This window comes from Microcebus murinus, chromosome 2 (genome assembly GCF_040939455.1).
Source record: "Microcebus murinus isolate Inina chromosome 2, M.murinus_Inina_mat1.0, whole genome shotgun sequence".
NCBI classification, from domain to species: domain Eukaryota; kingdom Metazoa; phylum Chordata; class Mammalia; order Primates; family Cheirogaleidae; genus Microcebus; species Microcebus murinus.
The window spans coordinates 101152-128704 of record NC_134105.1 but is presented as its reverse complement, the minus strand read 5'-3'; the positions used below and the strand labels follow the sequence as shown (position 1 = coordinate 128704).

At 64.2% G+C, this 27553-nt stretch overlaps 1 protein-coding gene across 1 annotated transcript in view; it reads right to left on the bottom strand.

Moving 5' to 3' along the window:
* Nucleotides 1-2703: 2703 nt before the first annotated feature.
* PRDM16 (PR/SET domain 16) overlaps nt 2704-27553 on the bottom strand; it is a 53419-nt gene continuing 28569 nt past the window's right edge. The window contains exons 14-22 of the mRNA XM_075993354.1: nt 25055-26471; nt 22386-22473; nt 19415-19584; nt 18733-18810; nt 13094-13263; nt 12661-12835; nt 8887-9123; nt 8054-8228; nt 2704-6792 (exon numbers count right to left, since the gene is read on the bottom strand). Of these exons, the coding sequence (XP_075849469.1) occupies nt 6658-6792; nt 8054-8228; nt 8887-9123; nt 12661-12835; nt 13094-13263; nt 18733-18810; nt 19415-19584; nt 22386-22473; nt 25055-26471 (2645 nt within the window). The 3' untranslated portion in view covers nt 2704-6657. The remainder of the gene's footprint in view (nt 6793-8053; nt 8229-8886; nt 9124-12660; nt 12836-13093; nt 13264-18732; nt 18811-19414; nt 19585-22385; nt 22474-25054; nt 26472-27553) is intronic.

The window sequence follows — 27553 nt, the reverse complement described above, 5'->3', positions numbered from 1 at the left end:
AGAGAGGCCTTTCAGGCCGGCCCCCGGGGCGAACCCCACATCTGACCAAGGGGGCTTAAGATCTCACCGATGACGACCCTTCCGTCAATCACATTGGGAAGGAAAATAACCTCGCCACGTTGAAACGCTTTCCCCGGCCAGGGCCGCGCTGGGGAAACACCGCGCTTGGTGGTGTTAAGAAAACAGCAGGCGCTCGGCCCCAGGAATCTCGTTCCAACATCAACTTCCAGGTCTCCCCTTTGGGCAGCCACCAGGAACGGCCGCTGGGGGACCCCAGAGCCCCACCTCCCCCTTCCCCGTTATCAGAGCAGGTTCCCGCCCCTCTGCGGACTTTGGAGACACCGGCTTTCTCGGAATCCGCGTCGAGTGGCCGCCCTTATGGCAAGCCATTCATTCGTTCATCCACGCATTCATTCCTGCGACCAACCTCCTACGGGGTGTGCCCGACCCGGGCTTTGGGGACGGAGGGACACATCAAGGCACTCTCTGTGCTCCCAGCCCCCAAATCCGGCGCACGGCATGTGGCATTTCTGGACTCGGTGAGCGGAGCCTACGGGCCCCCTGTGAGTCCCGCAGGTGTCTGTCCGTGGGGGAGGCTTCGGACCCCGAGCAACCACACAGCCGCCGGGGGAAGGTGACACCTTTCCCTGAAGGTGAAAAGGCCACCTGCAGCTGCTCCTCCCGAAACACCTGGGAAGGGACAGACACTGTCTTGGTGTGGGCGGGGGTCATCTTGCCAGACAGACACCTGGTGGGGTCTTTCTTGGTGTGGAATCGGTGCTGCCCACCCCACCTCCGTGGTCTGGTGGAGGAGGGGCCCCTTGCTGGTGTGAGTCCTGGGAGTTTGGGGGCTGCCTCCTGGTGGCATGTGGGGTGGAGGTGGTGGCTCGTAGGAAGGAGTCTGGGGAGAGCTCCCGGAGGAGGGGCAGTGCCAAGGGCAGGTAAGAAGCTACCTGTGGGAGTGTCAGATGTCAATTCTGTTGTTACCTCGGCCCCTTAGACACTGGGGCTCCCGGGGAAGACACCACGTGGAGAAGCTCCAAGGCTGGACCGAGATGCTGGCTCTGCAGCGAAGTTGTCACTGTCTGTGTGACAATGACTGTCCATGCCCCAAACCCTGGGCGGGGGGCGCTGTGTCTGAAGTGGTGGGCTGGGCAGGAGGAGAAGTGGGGGCTCCAGGGGCAGGGAGGAGCCCAGGCGGTCTGAGGCCACAAGGCGGGGAGCTGTCTTGTGAGGGCAGCTGACCCTGTGTCAGCAGAAGTCCGGGAGAAGTCCCCTGGGCCACCCACAAGGAGGCCTCACAGGGATGGGGACATTCCCTCTCGAGGCCTCTGGGTCAGGGCGGGTCACGGTGGAGGTGGAGGCCCAGCGGAGGCAGGTGAACGCAGGACTCTCTGGGTGCTTCAGAGGGGCGGCACCCTGGGGCGAGGCCAGAGAGTCCCCGAGGGACCCTGGGTCTGCTCCCGCACCGGGGTCTTTGCTCCCCACTCTGTCCACATGGGCAGCACCTGTTGGGGCAGTTCCAGGCCCCGGCCGGGGGCAATGCCAGGTGGGGTGCACATGGCCTCCTTGGAAGGCTGGTGAGGGTGGTCCACTCTTAGGAGGGCATGGGTTTAGGACAGGCCACAGGAGATGGGTCCTCCACCACAAGGGGATGCCACGTGGAGGCAGGCACACCTGGAGGACTGGCCTGTGGGCTGCCACGCCTGAGCAGGGTCACACCTGGAGGTCACCACTCACTGTGGGGGCCTCCTGAGCCTGTTCCTGTAGCTGGTGCCCTCCTGAGCTAGTTCTTTTCTGCAAAATGGGAACAGCCAGGGCGCCTGCCCCGGCAGTGGGGCGGGGAGAGGGCTTCATCTGCACCAGAGCCTGCACCCAGGGACCCCCAAGTCAAGCCCTCCGCTCGCTCCTCCCTCCCTCCCTCCCTCCCCACAATGGAGCGCGCCGAGCCTTAGAAAAAGCACACAGATTTATTGCATATCAATCTCAGGTATAAATTCATTGTGGCGTCGGGAAGGTACATTTGGTATACAGTCCTATTCTACAGCGTCAACCTCAGCGCCGGCCGCTCCTGGGCCCGCCTTGGCGAAACGCCTCTACACAAGCACATTTGTCTTTGTCACAAGCATCGGAATGAAATTTGCAAAACTGCTCTTTTTTAGGCATCGCCTACGCTTCCTGTACCCCGAGTTCATCGTCCTCCTGTGGCGGCCTCCGCCTGAACCCGGAGCCGCGCCCCTGCCGCGCCGGCGGGCGGGACTCCCAGTCGCCAGCGCCGACCCTCATCACATACATAGTAAGCGCATCTACGGGATCTCCCTCTTGATAAAAATTTCACGCACAGACACAATGACCGCTAAACACGCGTCATGCACAGTTTACTTATGAACATAACAGAAGCCATTTACAATCCGGGGGGCGTAGGGGGGGCGTGGGACAGGCCCCAGCCTCCCTCTCAATGGTTTTTTTTTTTTTTTCAAAACATCATATGAAAACCGGACATTTACAGTCGATTTCGTTTTCAACACTATACAGTTCTAAAAGAAAACAGAAACAGAACAACACCAAAACAAAACCGAACCAAATCTGTCATGTAACGGCGGCAAAAGATGGCGTGGGACTCTTGCAAGCATCATATATATATATATATATATATAGACTTTACGGTACAAAGTGTATATATATATATATATATATGCACACACACGCACACGCACGCACGCACACGCGTGCGCATGCAAACACACACACGCTTTAAATTACATATTCGCACACCAGGGCTCAACCTCCCTCGTGTCCACGAGGACAGTGACAACGTGAGCCGTGGCCGAAGGAGACCATCAGAATGACGTTTGTTCACGGCTGAATTGCACGTTTGGGAACTCAAGCTGCCTTATTTTATTTTAATTTTTTCCAGAAGTGGTAACGTGAGTCAGTGGCGGGAAAGAACAAAAGGAAACCGTGGAATGGAAGGAGCGAAGGAACTCTTCGCAGAAGAACGCGGGAACGTCCTCGTCACAGTATCACAGTGCTACAGAGACACAGTTTCATGGCTTTTGACACCCGGCGGACCTCCACGGGCCAGGAGCCGCTGTGTCCTGGCGTCCCCGGCCCCCGTCCCCCCGGGGGCCGCAGTGCAGGGGCAAGCTCCCCGCTCCCCTCCCGTGGGACGGCCCAGTGAGGACAGCTCAGTAGGTTTCAGTCACGTGGGCAGGGGACAGGGAACCGGGACGGGACACCATCCAGTGCTTCGAGGCTCTGAGTCTAAAACACGTGATATGTATCTAGGCAAGGGCTTTGCACGCACTCACTGGGGGAACCAGACAGGGCGGCGGGAGCCAAGGGCCCTCCCGGTTCCCAGGGCCGGACTCTGGGGACACGGAGGTGTTGGGACAATCAGGGTCTGGATGGACCAGCTGCACTCGTGGCCTCTCGGGCTGGCCAGTGTCTCGGGCCACACCTGAGCTCACCCTCTGTCCACTGCTCCACACCTGGGGTCCCAGGCAGGGTGCAGGGACCTGCTCCCCTGGGTTTGAAGCAGGGACACTCTGGGTCCCACTCACAAAGGGTCTTCCTGGCCCGTAGGATGGACAGCCCCGTAGGATGGACAGCCCCGTGTGTCCTATCCTACCCGGTTGTCCTGGGAACAGTGCAGGAGCCAGGTGAGGATGCTAGCTCTCTGGGGGCGGGGTCTGCAGGGCAGTGGAGGGAGGGCCAGAGGAGCCTCCTCCCAAATTTCCTTCCCGGGTGCGAGTTGGCAGCAGCTGAGGGCCCTGGCCCAGGCCACCTGCCCACAGACACGGTGACCAGCCAGCCAGCTGCCATCCTGTCCCATCCACGCAGTGCACATGGCAACCTGGCCTCCTGTCCCGGCCTGGTGGTCTGGACCTCAGGACCCTTGCAGGGGGCCCAGGCTCCCTCGCCCGCAGGGCTCTCCTGGCCCCCGGACAGAGACTGGCCAGGCTGCAGGGGCTGGTGCAATGTGGGGTGTTTCAGGGGTGCTCCGGCCCTGGGCGTAAGTGCTTTCTTCTCAGGGGGCCCAAGGACAGAGCCCCCTGGAAATGCCAGGTGCTGGGGCCCCGGGGGGGCTGAGTGTTGGGGGGCAGCTGGGCTCTCTGCCATCATGGTCAGGGGACAAAGATAGGACTTAAAACGTGCGACCAGGATTCCGGGGAAGGCGGAAGAACAGAACGGTAAGAGAACAGAGAACGCTCGTGATGATCGGCCCAAAGTGGCCGAGTCTGACCCGGAAATCCGAGGGGCCGAGGGGAAGGGGCCCTTCTCTGTCCTGCTACTGACGAAGAGATGCACTCGGGGTCCGTCTGTCCACACTCCCCCCTTCGGAAAGAGAGAGTCACATCGCAAGAAAAAGCACACACCTTATTCTTTCGAAGAAGAAATCATATAATTTGGGTTTACAGAAATGGGGTGTTCATATCCGAGGCTGAATTTTTACAAGAATCCCGTCTAGGTCAAGGGGAAATCAGAAATTCCTAAACGATCCTGGTGGGTCTGACGGAGGGAACACCACGGACGCTCTTGCGGAGGATCGGGCAGTTGTGTTTGCAAATCCTAAATCCTCACGGACGTGGCCACGGCCCTGTCTCCGCACACAGCTGCCCCGGCTGCCCGGGGTCCACGCGTGGCCTCGGCGCACGCCATGCGCAGGCGGTCCCCGTCCTTCTGCCCCGTGCAGACGTGGCGAGCGTGGATCCTTCCACTCGAGCGTGGGCTTGCGGGGCCTGCAGGAGCCTCCCGTCGAGGGTCTCGGGTGTGAGCCGGGACCCCTGGCACCTGCAGGGACGATTGTCTTTGGCCTGGAGCGGCTGGGACGGACACGGAACGCGCCCGTGTGGACACGTCCTGCTGCCCCTGGGACAAACATGGAGGAGATGTCCACGGCGGGACACGTACCCACACCCACGTGGCTCGAGCCACGCCTGTTTGGATTTCTGCTCCTTTTTTTTTTTTTTTTTCCTTTTTTTTAAAGGGCAACTTAGGCCAATTTTTTTTTTTTTCTCTTTGTGTTGGGACACTAGTATCATTTTTTTCTTCCAAACAATAAAAGAAATAAATAGAACACTTGTCTTAAATGCAACTGAAACGCAAATTTAACAAAAAACATATGATTGTCTGGTAAATGGCAGCGGGGGCAGCAGGATGCACGGAGGGGCGGGCGGGGTATTTGGCACATTAAAAGGTCGCCCACTCCCTGGGTATCGGCCACACGACACACAACCTCATCACGCGGTTTTGGTCCTTCACTAGATACTTATATTAACATCATTTCTTCACAATAAGAATGTCTAATGCCAAAAATACTGTTAAAGAAGAAATAAAATAAGAAACGAATTAGAAAAAATTACAAGTTATATACAGATTAAGGTAAATTCCATCAGGGAAAAAAAAATCATCATTTGAAATTGGCCCCTACGGGAATAACTTAAAGCCTGTCCGGACGGAGAAGCAGACATGTCCCGGGGAAGGAGGCGCCGGTCGCCAGGGCCGCGCCGTCCGTCTCTGCTCTTCCCAGCCGGCTCCCCGGACGCCCGTCCGCGTGTGAGCTCCCGAGAACCTGCGCCAAGAGCGGACGTGGTGGCTGCGTCCCAGGTCTGGAGTCTCAGGCACAGGTGGAGCTGGGCGGCATGGAGGGTCCCAGGGCAGCCGCGGGTGGGAGGCCGGAGCCCCAGGACGTGGCCCGGGCTGGCGTGGGGGGTGGCCGGGGTACAGGCCGAGGGCGGTGGGGAGAGGAGGGGCCCAGCTGCACCCCTGCGTGGAGGACGGGCACCACAGCCCGGACTGCCCCATACAATTGGAGGGTCTTGGGTGGGGGCCGGTGGACTCCGGCACGAACTCCACGCCGCACGGCTGCTGCGGGCACGCCTCCGGCCCCGGCCCGCGCCAGCCTGCGGCCCCAGGCACCGGGTCTCAGAGTCCCTGGCAGAGTCTGCACAGGTTCACAGCAGTGGCCCCAGGCCCTTTGCTCTGCCTCTGGGATCACCTTGGCTTATACAAACAGGTCAGAGATAGAAAATTTCTCCATTATCTACAGTATAAAGAACACACCCAAGCACAGTGCTGGTTCCTAGGCAGACTTGGGTTTGCAAATAAGCTGAAATTTCAAAGCAATTGCAAAATTACTTTTAAAAAACAATTTGCAAGTCATTTTTTTTTGATTTTTAAAAAATACTGTCTATTTTTTTAAAACCACATGCTTAAATAGACTCTGTAGTCAATAAGGTTACCAAAAAGGTTATCCTTGCCGTTTTCGTTATAAAAATCATTGGCGAGATCCTTCTCTCTGGAGCACTCCGCGTCTATCCGTTCCCTTCCGCTTCCGATCTGGGTCAAGGTCCCGCTCGCCGGCCGGGCCGATTCCTCGCGGCAGCTCCCGAGGGTGGTCCCGGATGGCGCGCGCCGGGCCGACCGAGCAGTGTTCTCAGGACCGTGCCCGGCGACGGTGAAGCTCCGCAGCTGCTTCCGGATCTTTCGGGTCTGAGTTTTTGTTGGAAGAGTCAGAACTGAGCTGCGTGGGTGGGGCGTGGAGGCTGAGGAGTGGGCCCGGGCAGGTGCGCGGGGCTCTGGCCGGCCTGGCCGCCGCCGTCCACGCTGGCGCCCTCGCCCGCTCTGGACTCTGACCCCAGGGCCTCCCGGCCGTCAGAGGTGGTTGATGGGGTTAAAGGCTCTGGGCTCCGACGCGGCCCCCGCGATGCTCAGCCAGGCGTCCAGAGAGCCCTGGGCGGGGGTGTGGACAGGAGGGTCCTCGGCGAGAGACAGCATCATTGCATACGCCTGGGGGGAGGACAACACCGGGGAGTGTGAGCCTGGGGTGCCGCGCCCCTCCCCCGCCTCCCATGTGCCTGGTCCGCCTGGGGAGGGCACCACGGAGGCTGACTCTGCCCCCCGCCGGAAGGAGGGAGGTGCAAGGGGCTGTGAGAACGGGGGGGGGGGTCTTCTGCCTCCTGCCAAGACCCTGCGGCCCTGGCCACAGCTCCCTCGGCCTCTCTGGGGTGCACCCTGCAGTCACCCCTCCCTCCTGCCGTTCTCTCTGCCCAGTGATCGGCAGAACCGTGTGCACACGTGTCTGCTCCGGGAGGGCCCTGGGACTGGCGGGCAGTTTCCGCTGAGACCCCCATGCCTGCAAGAGCCAGTCTCTGCCTGGTCGGGCAGGGGACGCCTGTTTTGCCCACTGCGGTGACCCCACGGGGTTACTTCCGGGAAAGGGGTGTGTGGCCGTTCAGAGCTGACGGGATCACTGGGGAACCCAGGTGGTTTCCTGGCACCAGACCGTCCACGGGGCGCCTCTGCCCAAGCCTAGGGCATGAGGTGCTGGGACCCAGGGGCTGCTGGGAGTGTCGTGTGCCGGTTAGCGGGGTGGAGGGTGGGGGAGGAGGGCCAGGGCTTGCCCCGCCCGCGTTAACACTCTGGACAGAATTAGTAAAAGACGCAGACAGACATGCAGACAGCTGTTGCTGAGGCCTGGGGGAGCCTGGCCCCTCTGGGATGGCAGCAGAGAGCTAGGTGAGACCCCAACAGGGTCCTGCGGCCACCTGCCCTAGGGAGCGGAGACAGGCAGCGCCAGGGCCAAGCCTGGGGCCCTCGCTGACCTCCGTCCCAGCTCCAGCTCGGAAGCGGGGACCACCTGACTAGGCAGCTTCCCTGGGGAAAAGCTTGGGCTGCCGGTCACTTGGGCTTGGATCAGACAGGGAGGGAGACTGAGGCAGCTGGACGGGTTGGGGACCTGCTGGTGGATGCCTCCCCCTGGGGCCCAGAGGAAGGGGACCGACACCTACATGCACTAGCACCTCTGCAGGGAACTGTGCGTGGGGGTCCCGTCCCCGCCACCTGCTTTCAGCCCCTCCCTGCCGCACGCGGCTCTCGGGAGGGCGCATTGGCCGGGGCCTCTCTCTAGCCGAGGCGCTGGGCGCTGGGTGTTGGGGCAGTGGTCCTAGCTTCCCCCGGGCGCAGGACGGACCCAGCGGGAGGCACGTACTGGGGCGTCCCCTGGCTGCGGAGCCAGGTGGCGGTGGGGCGGGGCTCTGAGGGCACCTACCTGGTTCTTAGCCTGCCTGCACAGTGACTGTTTTAAAGTCTCAGAGTCTAGGGTGGAATTAAGCACATCTTTAACTTCAAATGCTTCCTCAGCTGCTCTGCGGAGGTCCAGCCCCTTCCCGAAGGTCGGCATCGGCTCCAAAGCTAACAGGCCGCCTTCTTGCTCCTCAATAAACCTGCACCAACGACCGGGGAGAGGGAGGGGCCCGGTGTCAGCCGGTCTGGCCTCTGGCCGCCTCCCTGACGCCGCACGCCCGGCTCCGTGCCTGCATGCTTGCCACGGCGCCTCTACAAGCCACATGCACAAGGAGACAGACACACGGACACACGGACACCTGGACGGAAGCCACATGGATGCGGGGCAGCGGGAGGGCGGGGCCCCGGAGGTGGTGAGTAGTGCGTGCACACACGTGAGTCAGCAGCCCTGGGCGGGAGGGCCGGGAAGGGGCCTCCTGGCAGCTCTGCGGGGGACACGGCCTCTCCTCCCAGGACACAGTGGCTCAGGAAGCGCCATCTCCAGAGGGGGCCTCAGGGAGCGTCACTGGGGCGGGCGGGCAGGACAGGGCTGGGGGAGGCTCGGCCGGCACTAGTTCCATGCGGGGCGCTTGGCGCCTGCTCAGCGGGGAGTGCTCTTCCCTGCACCTGCTTCCAGCCTCTAGGGCTGGTGGGGGGGGCCGAGACGCCCCACCCTGGCCGACCTCGCCCTGCAGGGCTCAGGTGCAGACGCCTGCTGGGCAGGAGCCGAGCCGGCTCCGGCTGGGGTGTCTGCAGAGGGAGGCCGCCCTGGCGGTGCTCAGACCCCCCCACGCGTCCCGAGCTCACGGCCGCCCCCACCTCCGGGTGTGGTCGAAGCCCATGGCCAGGGAGGCAGGCGGCTCTTCGTCCTCCTCATCCTCGTAGGTGGCCTGGGGCTCGGGCGCGGGGGACACGGTGTCGTCCTGCGACTTCCCGGCCAGGCTGTCCTCGTCGTCCTCCTCCAGGTCGTCCTCCTCCTCCTCCTCCACGTCCTGTGGCTTCCCGCTGGCCAGGCCCGGACACGGGGCGTTGCCGTCCAGGTCCTGGATGTCCGGCCTAACGTGACACAGGAGGAGGCTGGCATTGGTGGTCGGGAATGCACGGAGCGCGGGTCCTGGGCCCACTCGCCCCTCCCCGCGCCCGGCCCCGTCCCTGTGGAGGGAGAGCAGTGGAGGCTGTGGGAGACCCCAGGAGGCGAGCGCCTGTACGGAGGGTGGCAGGGGCAGGGCCACACGGCAGCGGCTCTGTCATGCCAGAGTGGACGCCAGGGCCATCTGGGGTTCATGCAAGTGTGGGTGTCGGGGAAGCAGCAGGGGGTGGGACCTCGGGGCAGGTGGCCCTGCACTGGTGCTGGGGTTGGGCACTGCACGAGGGGGCCCTCAGGTGCATGCTCAGTTCTCCAGCCAGCCCAGACAACTCTAGGACACGGGGCATCAGCCCCGGGGACACTAGGGGTTTCTGGGTCTGGAGCGTGAGGCTGGGCTCAAGGCTGCCTGTCGTCCACAGTCTGCAGCCAGCAGGATGAGTGTGCTTCAGAGTTGTGTGGACGCCCCTGCAGCCCAGCTCGGGCCCCACTCCCTTCCCCCCGGGTCATTGCAGCCTCAGGACTCCACTCCGGTTGCTCTTTGTTGAAGGAAAAAAGGAAAACCACACACCAGCAAGAGTGGGGCTCTCACTTCTTCCAGCAAATGCCCCTGGAGTTTGGTCCACCCTCACGTCCATGACCACGAGCTGAGCCCGGTGGGGGCCCTGGGCCCCTGGGCAGGGGTCCGCACACAGCAGAGGGGTGAGAGCAGGGCGTGTGACACTTCACTCAGAGTCCCACATTCAGGGCTGGAGCCCCCTCCTCCTCGTCTTTGCTCAGCCCAGGGGACTGTCCACGGCCACCTGGGAGGCGCCACGCTCTCGGGAGGCATAGGGTGCTGTTCTTGGTACCAAGAGCAGACGAGGACGGCCTCTGTGGGCAATCGCGTAGCCGTGGCCGCACTCCCGCACGTGCACAGGACTGGGCTGCGGGGGACCCCGAGCCCCTGGGTCTGCGGACGCATGTCTCCGCTTCCTGTCTTTCCAGGTGAGAGTAGGAGACGCGGACGCCTGACCTGCCTCCCGGGGCGGGCAGGACCTCAACAGCTTTCGGGCTCAGGGTTGTTTCCCCTGTTGCTGGCCCCTGTGTTGGGACCCGGGGCCTGCCTCTGGCCCGGGCTCTTGGTGGGGTGACCCTGGGCAGGGGCTTGGCCTCTCGGTGACGTGAGAGTCCCTCGCAGTCCACCCGAGGATGGGACCGTGTGCGCGGGGGAGCCCCTATGGGGCTCTCGGGTCAGGTCACCACACGCCGTGTGTCGCTGAGCCACACCCGGTGGCCTGGGCGTGTTTGTAGATGACGCCACTATTTGGGAGGGGGGACTCAGGGCAAAGAGACCTTCATTGCTGCTGCCCCTCCCCCACACAGGACACCTGCTCACTGACGGCTGGCGTCTGGCGGGGACGGTGGCCCTGGCTGGGGCTGCACCGCAGACCGGTGGCCTAAAGCTACAGGGACTCCTCCTCTTGCAGCCCTGGAGGCCGGAGGTCGAGGCCTGGGCAGGGCCGGCCCCTCCGAGGCCTGTCCCCGGCTCCGGTGCCTCGGGCCGTCTCGGCCACCCCGGCTGTGGCCACATCACCTCAGCCTCTGCCTGCGTCTCCGTGTGGCGCCGTCCTGAGCACGTCTGTCTCCCGTGTCCCCTTCCGTGAGGACCCCGGTCCTCTGGGGCGAGGCCTGCTCTGCCCCAGGATGGCCTCGTGGCCATATAGCCGCCTCTTTAAAGGCCCCGTCTCTGAAGCGTCACCTTCTGGGGTCCTGGGGTCAGGACTTGGGCGGCGAAGTTCGAGGGGACGCGGCTCAACACGGGGCCGTGGGGCTGCAGGACCAGGACGCCTGGCGGGCCCGCGTCCCCACCGAAGGGCCCCAGGAGGGAGGTGGCTGTGGACGGGGACAGGCCACGGCAGCGCCGGCCCGGGAGGGGCTGCCCGCGTCCACGAGGGCTGGCCGATTAGCGTCCACCTCGCCCGTGGCCTCGCTTCGGCTGACGATGAGCCCCCGTGTCCCCCCGGCTCTCAGGAAGAGGCCGGCCGGGCCGAGGCGCCGCCCGCAGCAGACTGGCTGTCTGAGTGAGGGCCGGGTTGAGACCCAGCTCTGCCACGGCGTCCTGGGGGGCCCGGAGCAGCCTCCCCCTGCCCGGGGGGACAGCCCTGGCCGAAATGCCCCACGGCACAGACGAGGGTGAGGATGGTGCCTGTCCCCTCTTTGTCCCACATGCCGGGAGGCCCGGCCGGCCTCCTCCTCCTGGCGATGGCCTCTCTGTCTGGCGGGGCTCGAGGAGCGTGGCGCACCTGCCACCCCGGCTCGGGAAGTGGAGGCCTTGCTGTCCTCAGGACCGCGGCAGCACACCCGGTCCTGGGTCCACCCCAGGGAGGACACCGTCGACAGCGTTTGCAGCCCACAGCTAGTCGTGTCTCCCCGTCTCTGCAGAGGGCCCTACAGGTGAGGTCACCTTCCCAGCGGCATGGAGTTCAGACATGACGCAGCCGGACACAGAGCCCCAGGGCCTGCCCGCTCACTGCGTGGACAGGTGCCCGTCCCTCCCCTGAGGGGAACCTTGGCAGGGAAGATGCAGCTCTGCCCTGGAGGCGGGTGGGGAGGGAGCCAGGCCCTGTGCCCGCAGAGCCGCAGCCACCGAGGCCACTGCGGTAAGGGCCCAGCCATGGGACTGGAGCCGGGCACCCAGTCCTGTGGGCCTCGGTTTCCCCTCTACAGAACTAGGGTATTGCATCCTGAGGCCTCTTAGGGTTCAGAGTGTCTCTGGTTCTCTGCCGGCTGGTCTGTGTTAGCTTTCACCAAGGACTTCATCCCGGGGATTTGAAATGTTCTCCCCGAGAAAGGGGCCCAGACACACGCTGAGCCCTGGGACCCGAGGTTGCACAGAGCACCTGCCCACACTCCTCCTCTGAATTATGCTATTTTCCAGCTGCTCTGTGTATGTGCATGTGTAGGTGTGTACATGGACACACGCAAATGTATGTGTACATGTGCACACACACATCTGCACATGTATGCCCCCACATATATGTGCACCTGTGTATGGGTTTGCATGTGCATGTGTGTGCAAGCGCATGCATCTATGCACACATGTATGTGTATAGATGTGTGTACGTATGTGTATGTGTGTACATGTATGTTTCAAAGTGGAGCATCCTTGGGTGGAAACCATTAGTTCCCCCAGTTAAACAGAAGTGTCCTTGGGCTTCAGAGGCGCAGCTCTGCCTGCCGCAGGGCGCGCGCTTGGCCGGCGTGTTGTACACGCAGCTGTTAACAGGCAGGCAGCGGCTGCCACGCAGCCTGGGGCTGGGCGCTGTGCTGCAGCTCCGGGTGCTGACTGTCATCGCCCTGTCCCCTCCCCAGCTGCCCAGAGCCTGGGGGCTCACCCTCCGCCGCTGGGCCCTTGCTGGTCCCCATCCGGGTGCGCTGGGGGCTGGTGTGGGGTGGAGGTGCGCACTCCGAGGGTGGCCCACAGGGATGCCGGGTGCAACCTCCCCGGGCAGGGACCGTCTTCTTACCGTTTGTCCGTTCGCGATGACACTTGGTTCATCTCGCTATTGGCAATAAAGTTCCTGATTTCGGAGAAATAGGAGTCTTCCTTCTCGTCTAAAAGTGCGTGGTTGTCGGACTCGGAGGTGGGGGAGGAGGCGCCGGTGCCCAGGTGGTTGGTGAGGACCCCGGTGTGCTGGCTCACTGCGGACGGGGCGGAGCGTCAGGGCGCAGCCCTCAGGGGACCCCCCCCATCCTCGGGCCAGCTACCCCGGCTGCCAGCGTGGATTCGGGGTGCTCTAGTGTTTTCTTTAACAAACAGGTTTGAGGGGTGCCTGCCGGCTTTCCTGAGAGCTGGCACGTGGCCTGCCTGCAGGCTCCCCCCTTCCCCCCATGCACGCCTCCTCTGCAGGGCCTGGGGACGGGGTCCCGCCTGCCCGCACCCCTGCCGCCGGCGCCCACCTGGCACGGTCTCGTGCTCGTGCTTCTTGAGGTGTCTGTCCAGGTTGGTCTGCTGCCCGAAGCAGCGGTTGCACAGGTGGCACTTGAAGGGCTTCTCCTTGTTGTGGATGTTGCGGACGTGCCGCTGGAGGTTGGAGGAGATGCTGAAGGAGCGGTCGCAGTACTTGCACCTGCAGGCACACGCGGGAGCGCAGGGGCGGTGGGAAGGGGGCCCACGCCTCTGCCCCCACCCTCAACCGCGCCCCCTGTGTGCGCCCGGGGCTGCGGGCTTCGCGGCTTTAGAGCCAGTAGGCGTCCCTGGAAACAGCCTGGTTTAAGGAGGCAGACGCTCAGCCTCCCTGTCACCATGTGGGTGGCAGGTCTGCCTGAGTGTGCCCTGTGCCCTGGGTCTCTGGCCTCTGCTGTTCGCATCCCCCAGCCTGAGGGTGACATGCCCCAGGCAGCCTCAAGAGGGCGTCCTTGCACCACGGAAGGACGCCCGGGCAGGGGCTGGGCTGGTGCTCCCCGAACCCTTCCCTTCTCGCCCCCCCCCCCCGGGTGGCTGGGCCTGCGGGCAGGCCTGTCTCACTCAGGGATCAGCTCACCAACCCACCCACTGGGGGCTGGGGGCTGCCCAAGGCTCTTAACTGCCCGGAGGTGGGTGGGGTCGGCAGCCCAGCCACCTGCTCAGATGCGATGGCCACAGGGACCCCTCTGGGCACCGCCAGCTCCATCGCTCTGTTGTTCTTTGTCCCCCCTCTGCAGGGGTGGCCAGGGCTGCTTGGGAAAATCAAAAGGGGTGCCCCCCCCCCGGCCGAATATTATCACAACATCCGAGTGTATGAGAGCCAGGCAGCTTATAGCCAGAGAACTGTCATAGCAACAACGAGGGTGTCTGCCGCGCGACTGGCTGCAGGTGTGGGGCCTGTGTGCCGGGCATGGCCTTCACAGCCGCATGCGGTGGCCGCGACACAGGGGAAGGGGGCGTCCCCGGGGGGCTGAGAGCCGGGACCTGAGCGGCAAGACGGGCCGAGACAAAGGCAGAGCTGGGCCGGGGAGGGTGAGCTAAGGAGGAGCCTTCTGGACTCTGCGGACGCCGCCTGCTGCCGGTAGGAGGAACGGGGTCCCCATCGTGGGGGTCCACACGCAGCCGGGGGGTTACTGAGGGCCCCTCCCGAGGGGCGTGCACCCAGCTGGGTGACGGCACAGGGAGCCCTGACACACGCGTGCAGAGCATGTGTGTGCGAGAGTGTGTGTGCACACAGGTACACACGTACATGCTCATGCCTGTGTGAGCACCTGGTCACCAGAACTCCTCGGGGTGCTCATCCGGGTCTCAGGGGCACGTAAGCACTTGGGAATTTTGTTGGTGTGATCGTGCATTTTCACACTTTGGAAACGAAACAAGCTGTGCCAGGTCCACAGCACAACACACGGGAAGTCCAGTGCCCCGGAAGCTTGGGGGTGGTGGTGGGGGGCTAAGCCTTTTGGCAGGCACGGCCAGCGCAGGGAGGCTTAGGGGGCACACGGGTGGGGGTCGTTCACCCAGAGGGGGCACAGTGGCCTTGCGTTCCTGCAGCAGGGCCCAGGATTCCCGAGCCTCCACCCTGCGCTGGTGCTGGGGGCCTGCTCCAGGGCAGCTCACATGCACAGGGACAAGCCGGAGGACAGCCGGGAGCCCTGGCCACCCAGACCCGGGAGGGGTGGCCCTGCGTTTGCCATCCCAGAGGCAAACCGTCCGGTCAGCGCACCCTCAGGGGCCTCCCTGGGCAGGACACGTTGGCCCCCATGCCCTTGGGGTGCTACCCTGGCCCAGCAGCTGGGCACTCCCAGGAAGTGGGGGGAGCTACGTGAAACACTGTCCTTAGAGTTTCAGGGCCTGGGAGTCCCTCCACCTACCTCCCAAGCCACCTGATAAAACCTAGGAAGTTTAATGAGGGGTCCCCCAGAGAACGGGGGGCAGCCCTGCTGGAAGGGCCCCCTCTTGCCAAGGGCCTTCCCCCAGGCTGGCCCATAGCTGCCCCAAATCTCACTTCCGCCCCTCGAGAACCACCGCGGATCTCTTCTGGGGGCTTTATTCATTCGGTTCCCGAACCTCCACCTGAGGCCAGGCCCACCCGGCCCCTCCACAGCAGCCAGCAAAGAGCAACGTGGTCCCAGGCTCCTCTGAAATGACACTCAGCCTCCTCTGCACCCCGGCCCCAGGGGCCTGGTCCAGGCCTCACAGTGGGGTCCCTGCTCCGCTGGGCTGCCCCAGGTGACCCGGGGAGCGTCGGGTTCCTCCCGTAGCTGGACGTCCAGCAGCCCGACTGGGACCCGCCTCCCACACAGCCACGCCGGGAGGCGCCAGCTGTCCCGTCTCTCTGGGCTCGCACGGTGACAGAGGGGTTCAGGCCTAGGCTCGAGCCCTCCCAGCTCCCGGGTGGGGGGACGCTTCGGTGTCCCCACCCGACAGTTCAGAGACGAGGCATTTCACATCTCAAAGTGCCTGGTCTCGCTGCCCTCATCCTAACACACCCTTCAGCTCACAGCAGCCCTATGGTGCCAGGATCCCAGCCGTCCTGTCGTTAGGGAGGTCACTCGGGAAGGACAGAGGTCAGTTTGCAGCTCCAGACCAGAGGCGAGGCCAGGCTGCAGGGCCGGGGGTCCAGCCCTGCCCAACGAGAGGCTCCTGTGGGGAGTGGGGCGGGTGCCCGCCAGCAGGCCCCACAGGCTGTCTGTCTGTCTGTCTGTCTTTCTCTGTGCGCACACACACGAGTTCAGCTCCTGGTTTCCCTGGGCACGCGGGGACCCTCGGCCTAACTCCACCTAATGGCCCCCGCGTGACCCCAGATCGGGGGGCGAGAGAGGGCTGTGCCTTCAATTTGGTCACAGGGTCCCCAGTGTGGCCTCTCCCGCTTCTGACCTAAACAAACGGCCCGGGCAGGGGAGTGGGACGGAAACGTCGGGGAGCAGCGAGCCCTGGGCTTCCAGGGAGCGAGCTCTGTGAGCAGCTGGGATCGCGCTGTGAAGAAGCTGACAAGTGGCAGGTGAAATTTATGGCTGCGACGCATAAAACAACACGCCACCGAGCTCCGGGCGGGGCGGGAGGACACGGAGCAGCCGGCTGTGGAGGCCTGAGAGGACCTCACTGCGACCCGTCACCGTGCTCCTCGGGACGCCAGCCACAGTGCGGACTGCGGCTCGGGGCGGGGGAGGTGGCACGGCCAGCCCTGGGCCCCAGAGCCCTCCCGGGTGCCTGAGAACCAGGCCCGGGCAGCAGCGTCCTCTTTGGGATCCAGGGGCCACCCCCAGCCACCGTGGGGGGTAACTGCAAAAGCAGGGGAAGGAAAAGAACATGCTTTGAAATCCAGCCCTAAAAAAAAAAAAAAGTGCACAGGCCGGTGGCCCCCTGGATACATGGCTGCCTCCCTTCACTCGGAAGGCAGGACGGGAGCCTGGCAGGAATTCGGGGACAGCTGCAGACGGGGGCGTGAGGCTCGGGACCACAGGTCCCCGCAGGAGCCCCCCGGCTGCGCTGCCAGGACGGACGCTGGGAAGCGGCCCCTCACTCCCTGTTCAATTTCTACGTCTCTGCAACCCGAATCCCACAGAGCCACACGCTCCCTTTCTTAGGAATTAAGAGCGGCATTCTTCACTGCACCTCCTCTTCCCACCCCACGGGAGACCTCGAGGCCGGGAGAGGCCAAGCGCCCCAGACAGCTCCCGGGCCGGGCCTGGCGGGTGGGAGGTTTGCCTTCCCCCAGGGACCGTCCTCGCCACACCAAAGGGTCTTTCTCCCCCCCACCTCGGGGCTCTGCTGCACGTTCTGAATGATTTTGGATCATCTGAGGCAAGGCCTTGAAAGGCAGAGAGCTCCGGTGTCTTCTAGGGTGACTGCCCGTCACCGCCGGCAACCAAGGCGGCCCCACTTCCTCCCGCTCGCTTGTGAGGCCACGTTGGCCCGGCTTCCCCAGGGCGAGGGGACACGGGTGCTGGCACCGAGGAGGCAGGGCTCACACCCTGCAGGCAAGGGGTGGTGGGGGGCGGTGGCGGCACCGGCTGGGTGGGGGCGGCTTCTGGGGACAGATGTGCGTTTTCCTCTCCCAACTTAAAATCCTTCCGACTATCAAAGCGAGCCCAGAAACCGGCGGTGTCGAAAGGCGAGCTACCCACGCCAAAGCCCGGCACAGGCCCGCCTCGGGCCAGATAAAGTCAGGATTTGCAACACAAACTTGCAAAGCAATTACTGTTACCAAAGTCGAAGCTCACAGATTGGAGAGAGCAAAAGAAATCAATGATAATTAAATTCCTCTATAAACACAGCCCGGCCCTCTGGGGGCTCTTAGCACGCAACACTGTCCAGAAGTCGGCTCTCATTACAGACAAAACACACGGCTCGTTTCTGGGAGGGGACCGGACCAAATAAATCTTTCTGCCGCTAGCCTTTGTTACGTCCTAAGTTACCACGTTCCGGAGAGTGGACGTGGGCGGCCGGCCGTGCCCCGGGGGGCGCTAGGGACGCTAGCTGACAGCGGCTAAGTGGCGGAGCTGTCACTCACCTGCACGACGGCCCCGCCCCAGGTCAGACACGCCTGCTCTGTCTCAGAGTGGGGCCGGGGACCCCGACGCATGCAGGTGCCCGTGTGGCCCCCCCTCCCCAGGATAGACACACACACTGAGCCCCCGGGGCCAGTGTTGGCGTGTGGTCACTTCCCGGCCACCCCAAGCCCTGTGTGGCCAGAGCACAGAAATCACACGCCATCCACTTAAAGCAACGCTGGACTCTGCTTCCAGTGGTGTCTGTGAGCCAGACACAGCCGGCGTGTGTTGCTGGACTCGTCTCAGCATCGCCCCGTTGTCCTCACAGTTACAACCGCCTGCAGCTCTTGCTCAGAATGCCAACTCCCAGGCCCTCCACCCCCTACAAAGGGCCCGGGCAGTCGGGGCCCCGGCTCTGCCCTTCTGCGGCCGGAGACAAGGAGAACGGGGCTCTCCTGGGGCCACGGCAGTGAGTGAGCCGGGCTGGCCGTGGCGTCTCTGAGCCTCGGGCCCTCATCTCTGACTGGGGATGACACGCCTTGCTGGGGGGCTCTTGGGAGCCCAGGCTCAATGACACCACGTCCCTCGTGTTGGGCGGCTGCTTCTCTGGGGCAGCTCCGGGGCGGAGGCGGGATCTTGGGAGGAGACCCGTGGCTTCCCTTCCAGGGCTGCCGTGGGGCACCCGGGCTCCGCGTTTGCCCGGAGCTCCCTCCCTGCCCTCTGCCCGCTCCCTGGCCCACTACCTGTGGGCGCCGTGAGATGCTCGGAGTTGGGCTGAGTAGGGGGAAGCTGAGGTTCCCCTCCACACAGACCCTCCCCAGGGTCCTGGCTTTGGGTCAACCTCTAACTCTGGGCCCTGCACCCACACACAGCCCAGGGCAGGTGGAGAACTGCTCCCTGGCACCCTCCTTTGTGAGTATGGCCAGAGCCTTCCAGAAGGTTCCTGTGCACCTGCTGCCTCGTCCTTACCACATCCCAGGAGGATGAGTCCAGAGACTGACCAGCCCCTAGGTCTCAGCACCGTCACCCTGGCCCTGCCCGCTGCCCTTGTGGTGGCCCTGGACTCCAGCGGGGCCCTGGGGAGGCCACAGAGCACAGGGCAGGTGGCCCTGGCCCCCCACCTGCACCGCGGCTCCTACCTGTACGGCTGCTCCCCGGTGTGTGTTCTCAGGTGTCTCGTGAGGTTTGCTGATCTGGGGAAGATCTTCCCACAGTACCTGCAGCAGAGGAAGGGGAGAGGAGGGGCTGTTAGAGAGACTCACGCTGCCGTCCCTGCGTGAGTCTCCATTCGGCGTCTCACGCCTGGTGCGCAGGTGGCCCTGCCCCACACCCGGGTTCCCCATCTCTTCCTCAGCCCCGGAGCCCAGCCTCAGTTTCCAGAGAAGCCGGGATGGGCCAGCCCCTGCCCCCGCAGCAGCTCAGTCCTCCGCCCAGCAGTGGACAGAGCCGGCCCAGACTGGCTGGACGGGCCGTGCCAGCTGGTGGGGCGGCCGGAGTGTCCTCCCAGCGCCCGGGAAGTCGGCAAAAGCTGCCACGCTGGACATCCCGTCCCCTCCTGGGCCGAGGTGAAACACCGACCAGCGCGCCTCGGCCTCGGTCCTTCCGAATTCAGACGGGCCTGGCGAGGTGGCACTGCCTGGAGCTCAGGTGAGCGCAGCTTGGAGGGTTGGGGGAGGCCCCCCACTTATCTGGGGATGGTGGCCTCGAGCAGCTGTGCTTCGCTGCGGCCTCGGCCCTGAACCTTCCCGGAAGCACGAGCTCACGGCCACCACGTGGCACCGGAGCCCCCGCCGGGCCGCCCTGCCGGCACCTGGGCCGCACCTGCAGGTGTACCGCTCCTTGCCCTTCCTGAGGATGGGGTCCGAGAGCGTCGGGGGCGGGGACCGGAAGTTGAAGGGGTGGTGGGGGAGGGGCTGCAGGGAGCTGCCGGCGTCGGCCTTCATGGCCGTGAAGCTCTCCAGCTTCTCCGTCATGGTTTCGATGGCCGACATCTGTTGGCACAAGAGGGGGAGAGGTCATGACCTGGCCGAGCTGTCCCGTCCTCCACCCTCACGGGCACCCAGGAGCCTCAGACCGAGCGTGGCGAGAACTCCGGTCACCGGAGCCAGGGGTTCCTGGTGTCTTCTTGGACACTGGGCTGGATGCTTTCCCCTTCTGTGCCCAGCCCTGCTCCAGGGCGTCCCTGTTGCCGTCTAGCGTCTGGCCCGGGAGCTGGAACTGACCTCCACAACCGGCCTCTGCCTGGCTTGGGTGGGACCAGAGCGCGGTAGACAGTGGATGTTGGTGACCATCCAGCCCTTATTTTGGCCCAGGCCAGCAACGCCCAGCTGGCTTGACCTCTGGCCAGCACTCCTGCTTGGCCAGTTTGCCTTAAACTCAGAATCACTTTTCATTTTTTTTTTGTTCTGTTTTGTTTTTTAGTCTTGAAACATAAAGAGCAACCCGAATCTCAGCTGAAAACACACACGGTGGGCTTGAGGAGGTGCTGCCGCCAGGTGGTACTCGCCAGAATTGCAGGCAAAGTGCTACGGAGGAATTCGGCAGCCTCTGCATGGCCAGATCTCATGAACAAAATACCCAAAATGGTAATGCCCACGGTCACAAGACCCAGGGCAAGTTGACATGGGCAGAAGGAGCTGCTTCTTTGCTCCCTGGAGATGCCAAGGGCTTGCTTGAGGAGGAGAGGGGAGCACAGATTGGGCATTTCCTCCCTTCTATGGGTGGAGTTCCGATTAGAGTCCCAGACTGTGCCTCCGTCTTGGTGACAGGAGGGGGAGGGGCTGGCGAGCCACTCAGGTGTCAGCAGTGCCTCTCCCAGCCCCCGCTCCCCTTGACAAGCGGGGACAGCTCCCAGAGGGCAATGGGCCACCTTGTGAGCTCCTGCTGTGTGCCTGGCCTGTGGGGGGCTGGGCAGGGGGAAGGAAGAGCTCTCACTATGCCCAGAGGGTTAACAAAAGGGACAAAAAATCTGAGCCTCAGCTCTTGTCACTAAGCCCGTCAACAGTGGACCAGTGTCCCCAGGGCTGTGGCCAGACCACAGCAGCCTTTTTACAAATGTTGCCTGCAGGCCACACGCTACAGCGGTGGAGACATTTTGCTATGAGGGGAACAACCGTCCGGTTATAATAAAAACACCCAAGGGGAGCTCATGAGTGGGAAATAGCATCTGTCCATCTGTCCATGGTGGCTGTGGCCTCCACTGACCCCTCGCCAGCTCTGCCCAGGCCACACTGCTATGGGGCAGGCACATGGAGAGGCACGGTGCTTCCAGCCTGTCCCCGATGACCGACAGATGGAAACTGCCTTGCCCCTGGGCCATCCAACCAGCCCCACACCGACCCCTCCACAGGCTGGACGGCAGGTCTCGAGGGTGGTGACGAGACCCTGGGCACACAGGCTGCTGCCCACCTGCCCGTGGGTCTCGGCTGCAGCCCTGGAACACTCCCCTCCACCCCGAGGCTCCGCAGGACCCCCAGAGCTGTCCAGGGCAGGACCACCTTGCCCTGCACCCAGGGGCTGCACACCCGCACGTCGGGACTCAGAAGGGTCTGGTGGTGGTGCTGCCGGGCACCGGCCTGGCACCAGCTAAGACAGAGACCTTAGTGCTCTGGAGACGCCGTCAACTATCCGGTGCTTTCTCCCAACCTCGGGCCATTTAATTTGGTGACTTACTGACGGCCTCTCCCAGGCCCCCTCCTGCCTCTGGGCCCACGGGGCGGGCAGCGGGGCGTGGGGGGCGGGAGGCAGAGTGGGCACCCGTCCCCCTGCCGGGCCTCCCGTCCTCAGGCCTGGGTGGGCCTGCGCCACCCAGCCTGCTCCACCCGATCAGATGTCCCCGCCGAGCCCCCGCACACACACAAACACAGGATGCGCCTGGCTGGCCGGCGGCTCTTTCCAGCCCCTCCCGAGGAGAATCACGGGAAGTTGTTAGCCCAGCGCCACGGCCCCAGCGAAACAATGGGAGGCGCTAAGTTTAGCTGTGAACTCAGCCCTGGCGCAGGTTTCACAAGCTAGAGGGGGTTGTCCCAGGTGGGAAAAGCCAGAGGGAACAATGCCCGTCTGGGTCTGGGGGGGCCGGTCCCAGTGCAGCCCAACCCTCCAGGTGGGGCGGGGGAGGCCAGGAGCAGCCTAGGGTTCCAGGCGTGGGGGGGGTGCAGCCCCCAGCAGTGAGGGTGGGTGAGCATGGGGGATGGGAATGCCCAGGCTGCCCTGGCCTCAATGTCCTCCCCACGTGGCCCCTCCCCCCCGTGACCCTCCCCGAGGAGCCAGTAGGAGCATCCCAGGCTCACTGGGGTCTGTGCCCGTCTATCTAGACTTTGGGGCTCTCCCCTGAACCCCACTGCCTTCCCTGCGGACATCCTGACCTCCCTCTAAGTCCCCTCCTGCCACTGCCTGCTCCGAGTCCCAGCACACTAAGGCCCCACCTCTCTTCTGGTCTTTTCATTTGTTAATGAACCCACTCAGGTCTTGCGCCCCCAGAAACACCAGCCTCCCTGTGGTGCCACCAGGGCTGCTGCCCTCACGCTCAGAATTCCTGGACTCTCCCTGCCCCAGCTCTGCCCGCTGCTCCCCTGGCCCTCCTCCTGCTCCTGGAGCCACGAGCCATGGGTCGGGGCCACCATTCTCCAGCCCACAGTGGCCCTGGGCCACGGGGAGAGAACCCCCTCTGCCTTGGCGAGTGGTGTGGCCTGGACGGGAACTTGGGGCGCCCCACTGCAGAGCCCCCTGTGCTGCCTCGGGCAGTGTGCATGGGGGGCCCAGGGGGCCCCCAGCCGCCCGCCGTGGGTGTTACCTGGGGGTGGAACAGCAGCGGGGACGGCCGCAGGTACTTCTCCTTCAGGACTCCCACGGGGTCCGCCACCTTCCGCTTTTCTACCCTGCTGGACAGCAACACAGAGGGTTACGTACCCCACCAAGCCGCCCGCCTGCCGGGTGCCCGTCTGAGCCCCGGTCCGTCATGAGGCCACAGAGTGGGGCCTGGCCAGGGCCATCCTGCCAGCTCTCACCTGGATCCTGTCGGCCTTGGGGACACCAGGGCCTGGCCCACCGACTCCCTTGCACAGACCCTCCTGGCCACCACCTGCCCCTCAGCTCTCCCACACCTTCAACCCGCCGAGTGCCCCAAACCGCCCCAGCTGCTGACGCCTGTGCACATCACGAGTGCTTAATGCCGGAGCCTAGAACTTTCTCTGACCGCCCCACACTGTGCACACCAGGCCCCACCAGCTGGCCGGTCAGCCTGTGTGGGTGGCTGCTGTGGGGCACCTGGACTCTCCCACAACAGGGCGTGGCTCTCCCTGGAGGCTCAACGTTCACATCCCGACCTCCCCACCCATGGCCCCTGGCACGGGGCTGTGCCCATGTGTGCAGATGACTGTGAGTGGCCAGCAGGTTGTTTTCCTGGGGACATCTCCAGAGACCCCCCCCCACGGCAACCCGGCAGGGCTCCACCTAAAACCCTGATGGCTGCTGAAGATGATCATTCCGAAATCATCTTCAAAAGCCAGTGACAACTCTGTTGACTTAATTATGAAACCAATGTCCTGTGGAAAACAGGTTGTGGTGGGGCGTCCACACCTCCCTTCCCTGACCGGGGTACGGCAGGGCTGCCCGGCCCCCGTGGGGGCAGATTTGTGTCTTCTCTGGCGTGGAGGGGGCTTTGGTAAACCTGTCACCTCCCCAGACACGGCCCCTCCTGCAATGGCATCTCCCGGACCAGCAGCTTCGGCATATTCGCTCGGGCCTTGCTGGGCTCTGGTCTCACCTCACTCCCACCTACAACTCTGTGGTCTGTGCTGTTCCACCCTCCAGGGCACCCGGACAGGGGCACGGCAGATGAGGTGACCGCAGGAGGGGACGGGCCACAGGAAGAAAACACAGCCCCCCAGGTGCGTGTGCTGGGGGAAGACCTGGGGCAGGAGCCCCCCCCCCCCAACCAGGGCCCGAGGCTGCAGGTCACCCCACGGAGACCTTGACCCTGGTCCAGGATGGGGAAGGCAGAAGAACGGGGCTGCGTGACCCGAGGGGAAGGTTCCTTCCCAGGGGTTAGAGTGAACCAACATCCGGCTCTGGGGAGGTGTAGGGGACGGTCACTTGGAGGGTCTCTCGCTCTGCAGGAGTGAGAGCTGGACTGTGGGAGTTGACATTTTTAGGGGACAGGCTACCGTTAGTAGCATCAGCCAAGAGGAGGGGACCTGGTGGGGGCAGAAGGGTTTTGCTCAACATGATGAGGGCTCTCATGTGTGCCTCTCTGGCCCAGGGGAGTTGGACTGAGCCACGTGGGTTTGCACCCTCCTGCCTTTCCCTGAGCCATGTCCCCTGGCGTCCCCACCGGCCTGTGCCCTGGTCAGCAGCAGACCCCAGCTGACCCACAAGGTCTTGCCAGGATGCCTTGGTTTCATTGTCACTGTGGTGGACGCGGGGGCAGCTTGGAGTGAAGCCGCGCTCGGACGCTTGGCCGGTGCTCCCTCCATGGGAGCCTCCCGGAGCTGTCTGTGCACCAAGGTGGGTCGGGGTCCGGCAGCCCCGACAGCAGGATGGGAGCTGGGGACATGCCAGCCTTTGGGGGGCTCCTCGAGGAGCCAGGGTGGGGCCTTCCCAGCCTGATTGTAGGCTCCTGCTGCTGCCAGGGAAAGGCCCAACACCCTGCACCGAGCCCTGGGAGGACGCAGTGGAGGGGAGGTCATGGGGTCCCCTTGCAGTGAAGGGTAAGGCCGGGGGAGGCTCACACAGACCCTCGTGCATGCCTTCTGGCACATTCCAGGGCCTGTAGGTCTTCGATCACCCCACTGGACCTGGCCCCCCGGGGAGCAGCTCTGGCCTTCCTGACGCCTCTCATCTTTATCTCCTGAGAACCCATGGACCAGGTGTGACCACCTCACCTGCAGGCCTCTCTAGGAGCTGTGGCCTGTCCCCATGTCCCCCTCACTGTGGCTGGCCCTGAGCACGCCAGCCTTCAAGGGCTGCTGCATGCTCCCTGTGCACAAGTGCACGCCTGCTCACGTGTGTGCATGCACGTGCCCTCTCTTGTGGGCCTGCATCAGATGCAATGGCCAAGCCCGCCCACCAGCCAGCCCCCTGCTTAGCGCCACCGGCCTGGTGTCTCCCTTATGCCAGGGGGTGAAGTGGGGGGGGGCTGTCTGGGCTCAGAGAGGCCCAGGCTGGCAGGTGCATGGATGTCCACGTTGGTGTCTATGCATGGGAACCACACGTGTCCGGGAGAACCTGTCCCGGCCCCACAAACGTGGCCCCAGCCCGGTGCCCACTACAGGCACAGCCAAGCCAGGCGCCCCTCCCAAGGGATGCAGGGAGACCCCAAGAGTGGAGGCCCCTCCCCGAGGCCAGCAAAGGCAGAGGGACACGCCTGGAGGGCGTTCCAGACAGACGCCACCGTGCGGAGCCCGCCCGGCTCCAAGGCGGCTGAGCCGCGGGGACGGCGGTGAGGGCGGGGCGTGTTAATACCTGTAGATGGGGTCCATGAAGAAGGGGGAGGGCTTGGCGTAGTGCAGCGAGGGCTGCTGGGGCACGTGCGCCGGGCACACCTTGGGCAGCCCCTCGCCGGGCCCCAGCTTCCGCTCGCCGTAGACGTGGTTCTTCCGGGGCTCCCGCCCGCCCCCGTTCTGGCTGGCGCGCGCCCGGCTGCCGATGCTCAGGTCCAGCGGCTGCTCCTCGCTGGGCGCGGGGCCCGGGGCGCCCTTGGGCGCGGGCAGGACGGGCCTGGCCTCCTTTGGCTTGGTGGTGAGATCGAAGGGGCACTCGGCGCTGGGCCCGCCCACCTTGAGGGCGTCCCGGGGCGACTGTGGCTCAGCCTTGACCAGCAGGTTGTGGGCCAGGGCGCGGTCCGTGAAGGGGTACAGGGCGTGGGGGAAGTTGGGCAGCAGCTGGAAGGGGAACACGGAGTGGTAGGGCAGCGAGCCCAGCTTCTTCTCCGGCATGCCCATGAAGCCCGGCCCGAAGTACTTCTCCGCGATGGACGCGATGGCCTTGATGGAGTCGCCCGCGGCGCCCGACGAGGTCAGCAGCTGCTCGTCGGGGGGCAGGAAGAAGGAGTGCTGGGAGTAGAAGACGGGCACCTCGGCCACGCTGCTCGGGGGGCCGGGGGGCGCCGCGCCGCCCCCGAACTCGGGCTTGCCCTCGGCCGGCTTGCTCTCGCCCTTGGCCTTGTCGGGGTTGCTGTCCACGTCACTGTCCAGGTCCGAGCCCGTGCCCGTGGTGGTGTCCAGGTCGGTGCCCGTGGTGGTGTTGACATCCTCGAAGTCGCTGCCGTCCGACACGTCGCTGCCCCGCGCCTTGAGCTTCCCCACGCACGGGTCCTCCAGGCGGCCCTCGAAGTCCGTGCCCGGCCCCGCGCCGGCCGTGGGGCCCTGGCCGCCGCCGCCCACGGCGGACACGAGGGGCAGGGCGGGGGTGCCCAGGGGGCTGGGGAGCTTGGCGTCCTGGGTGTGGTTCAGCGGGCTCTTGAGCAGCGGCGTGGGAGGTAGCAGAGGCGGCCGGGGGTACAAGGACGGAGGGAAGATGCCCGGGAAGCCGGGCGTGAGTGCGGGGAACGCGGGCGGCGCCGTGGAGAAGGGCAGGCTGCCCGGGTGCGGCCGGGAGGGGAAGTAGTCGCCGAAGCCCAGGCCGGAGTGGTTGAGGCTGGGGGAGGGCTTCGCCTTGTCCAGCACGGGGCCGGGGGTCAGGGGCAGGCCCGGCGCGAAGATGCCGCCCGGCGCGTACTGGCTCTTGCCCTCGCAGAAGCGCCGGTGCTTGTTGAGCGAGGAGGTGGTGCTGAACATCTGCCCGCAGTCCTTGCACTTGATCTGCGTGCGGCAGTCGGCGTGCATGCGCTTGTGCCGGCACAGGTTGGAGAACTGCGTGTAGGACTTGTGGCAGACCTCGCCTAAAACGTCAGCAGGAAGCAAGACAAAGGCGTATGAAATTACAGGGAAGCCCTGCGCCCGCGCCAGGAGCCGTCTAGGGATACATGTGTGCCTGTGCGCTGCGTATGCATCTGTGCCGTGCATGCGTGTGCATGTGTGTGTGGACATGAGTGTCCATGCATGTAAGTACATGTGTATGCATTCTTTGCATGCATGCATGCGTGTGCATGTGTGTGGACATGAGTGTCCATGCATGTAAGTATATGTGTATGCATTCTGTGCATGTGTGTTCATATGTGTATGTGTGCTTGTCTGTGTACATGAGCGTCCATGTGCATGAGCATACGAGTGCATGTGTGTACGTGTACTCTGGGCGAGGGCATGTGTGAGAGTACATGCGTGCACATGTGTGCATGCATAAACACACATATGTGTCTGTGCATAGCCCCACCCTGGGGCCTCCAATAACCAGCAGGGACCAGGCCTTTCCCTGGGATGCCTGGGCTGGCGTGGCCAGTTCCCGCCGTGCCTCAACCTCCCCTGTTGGGAAACGGGGAGTTGCCACTGCCGCCTGCACCCTCCTTCTGTAGGGTGGTGCTAATTTGGGAGCCAAGATGTTCCGACGTCACCGGGGAAGGGGTGACTGGGCCGGGGAGGGGCTGAGTGAAGGCTCAGAGCGCAGCAGGGGTGAGAGGAGAGCGCTGGCCACACGGGAGCGTGAAGTGGCCCCTCCTCCCCTCTCTGTCCCAGGCCCTGGGCATCCCAGGAGAGGGGAGGGCATCGTGGGGGGACAGACAGCTCCTGGGGGGCTCAGTAGGCCAGAGCTGGGGGGTTCGGGATTTGGGAGCACGGCTCCTGGCGGTACCCGGCGAGGTCCCGTGGAAAGCCACGGCTCCACGTTTGAGAAGAGTGAAGACCCTGCTGCCGGGGACCTCCTCAAGCTGGAGGGAGGAGGCAGGGCCAGCGCGGCTGCCGACACCAGCATCTCCTCTCGACAGGGAGGGCGGTGCCGTCTGAGCCGAGCCAGGACCCCAGGCACAGCGGCGCGGCCCGGCCACTTCCCCAGAGGCCAGTGAGCAGTGTCAGCGGCCGCCAGCTTGCT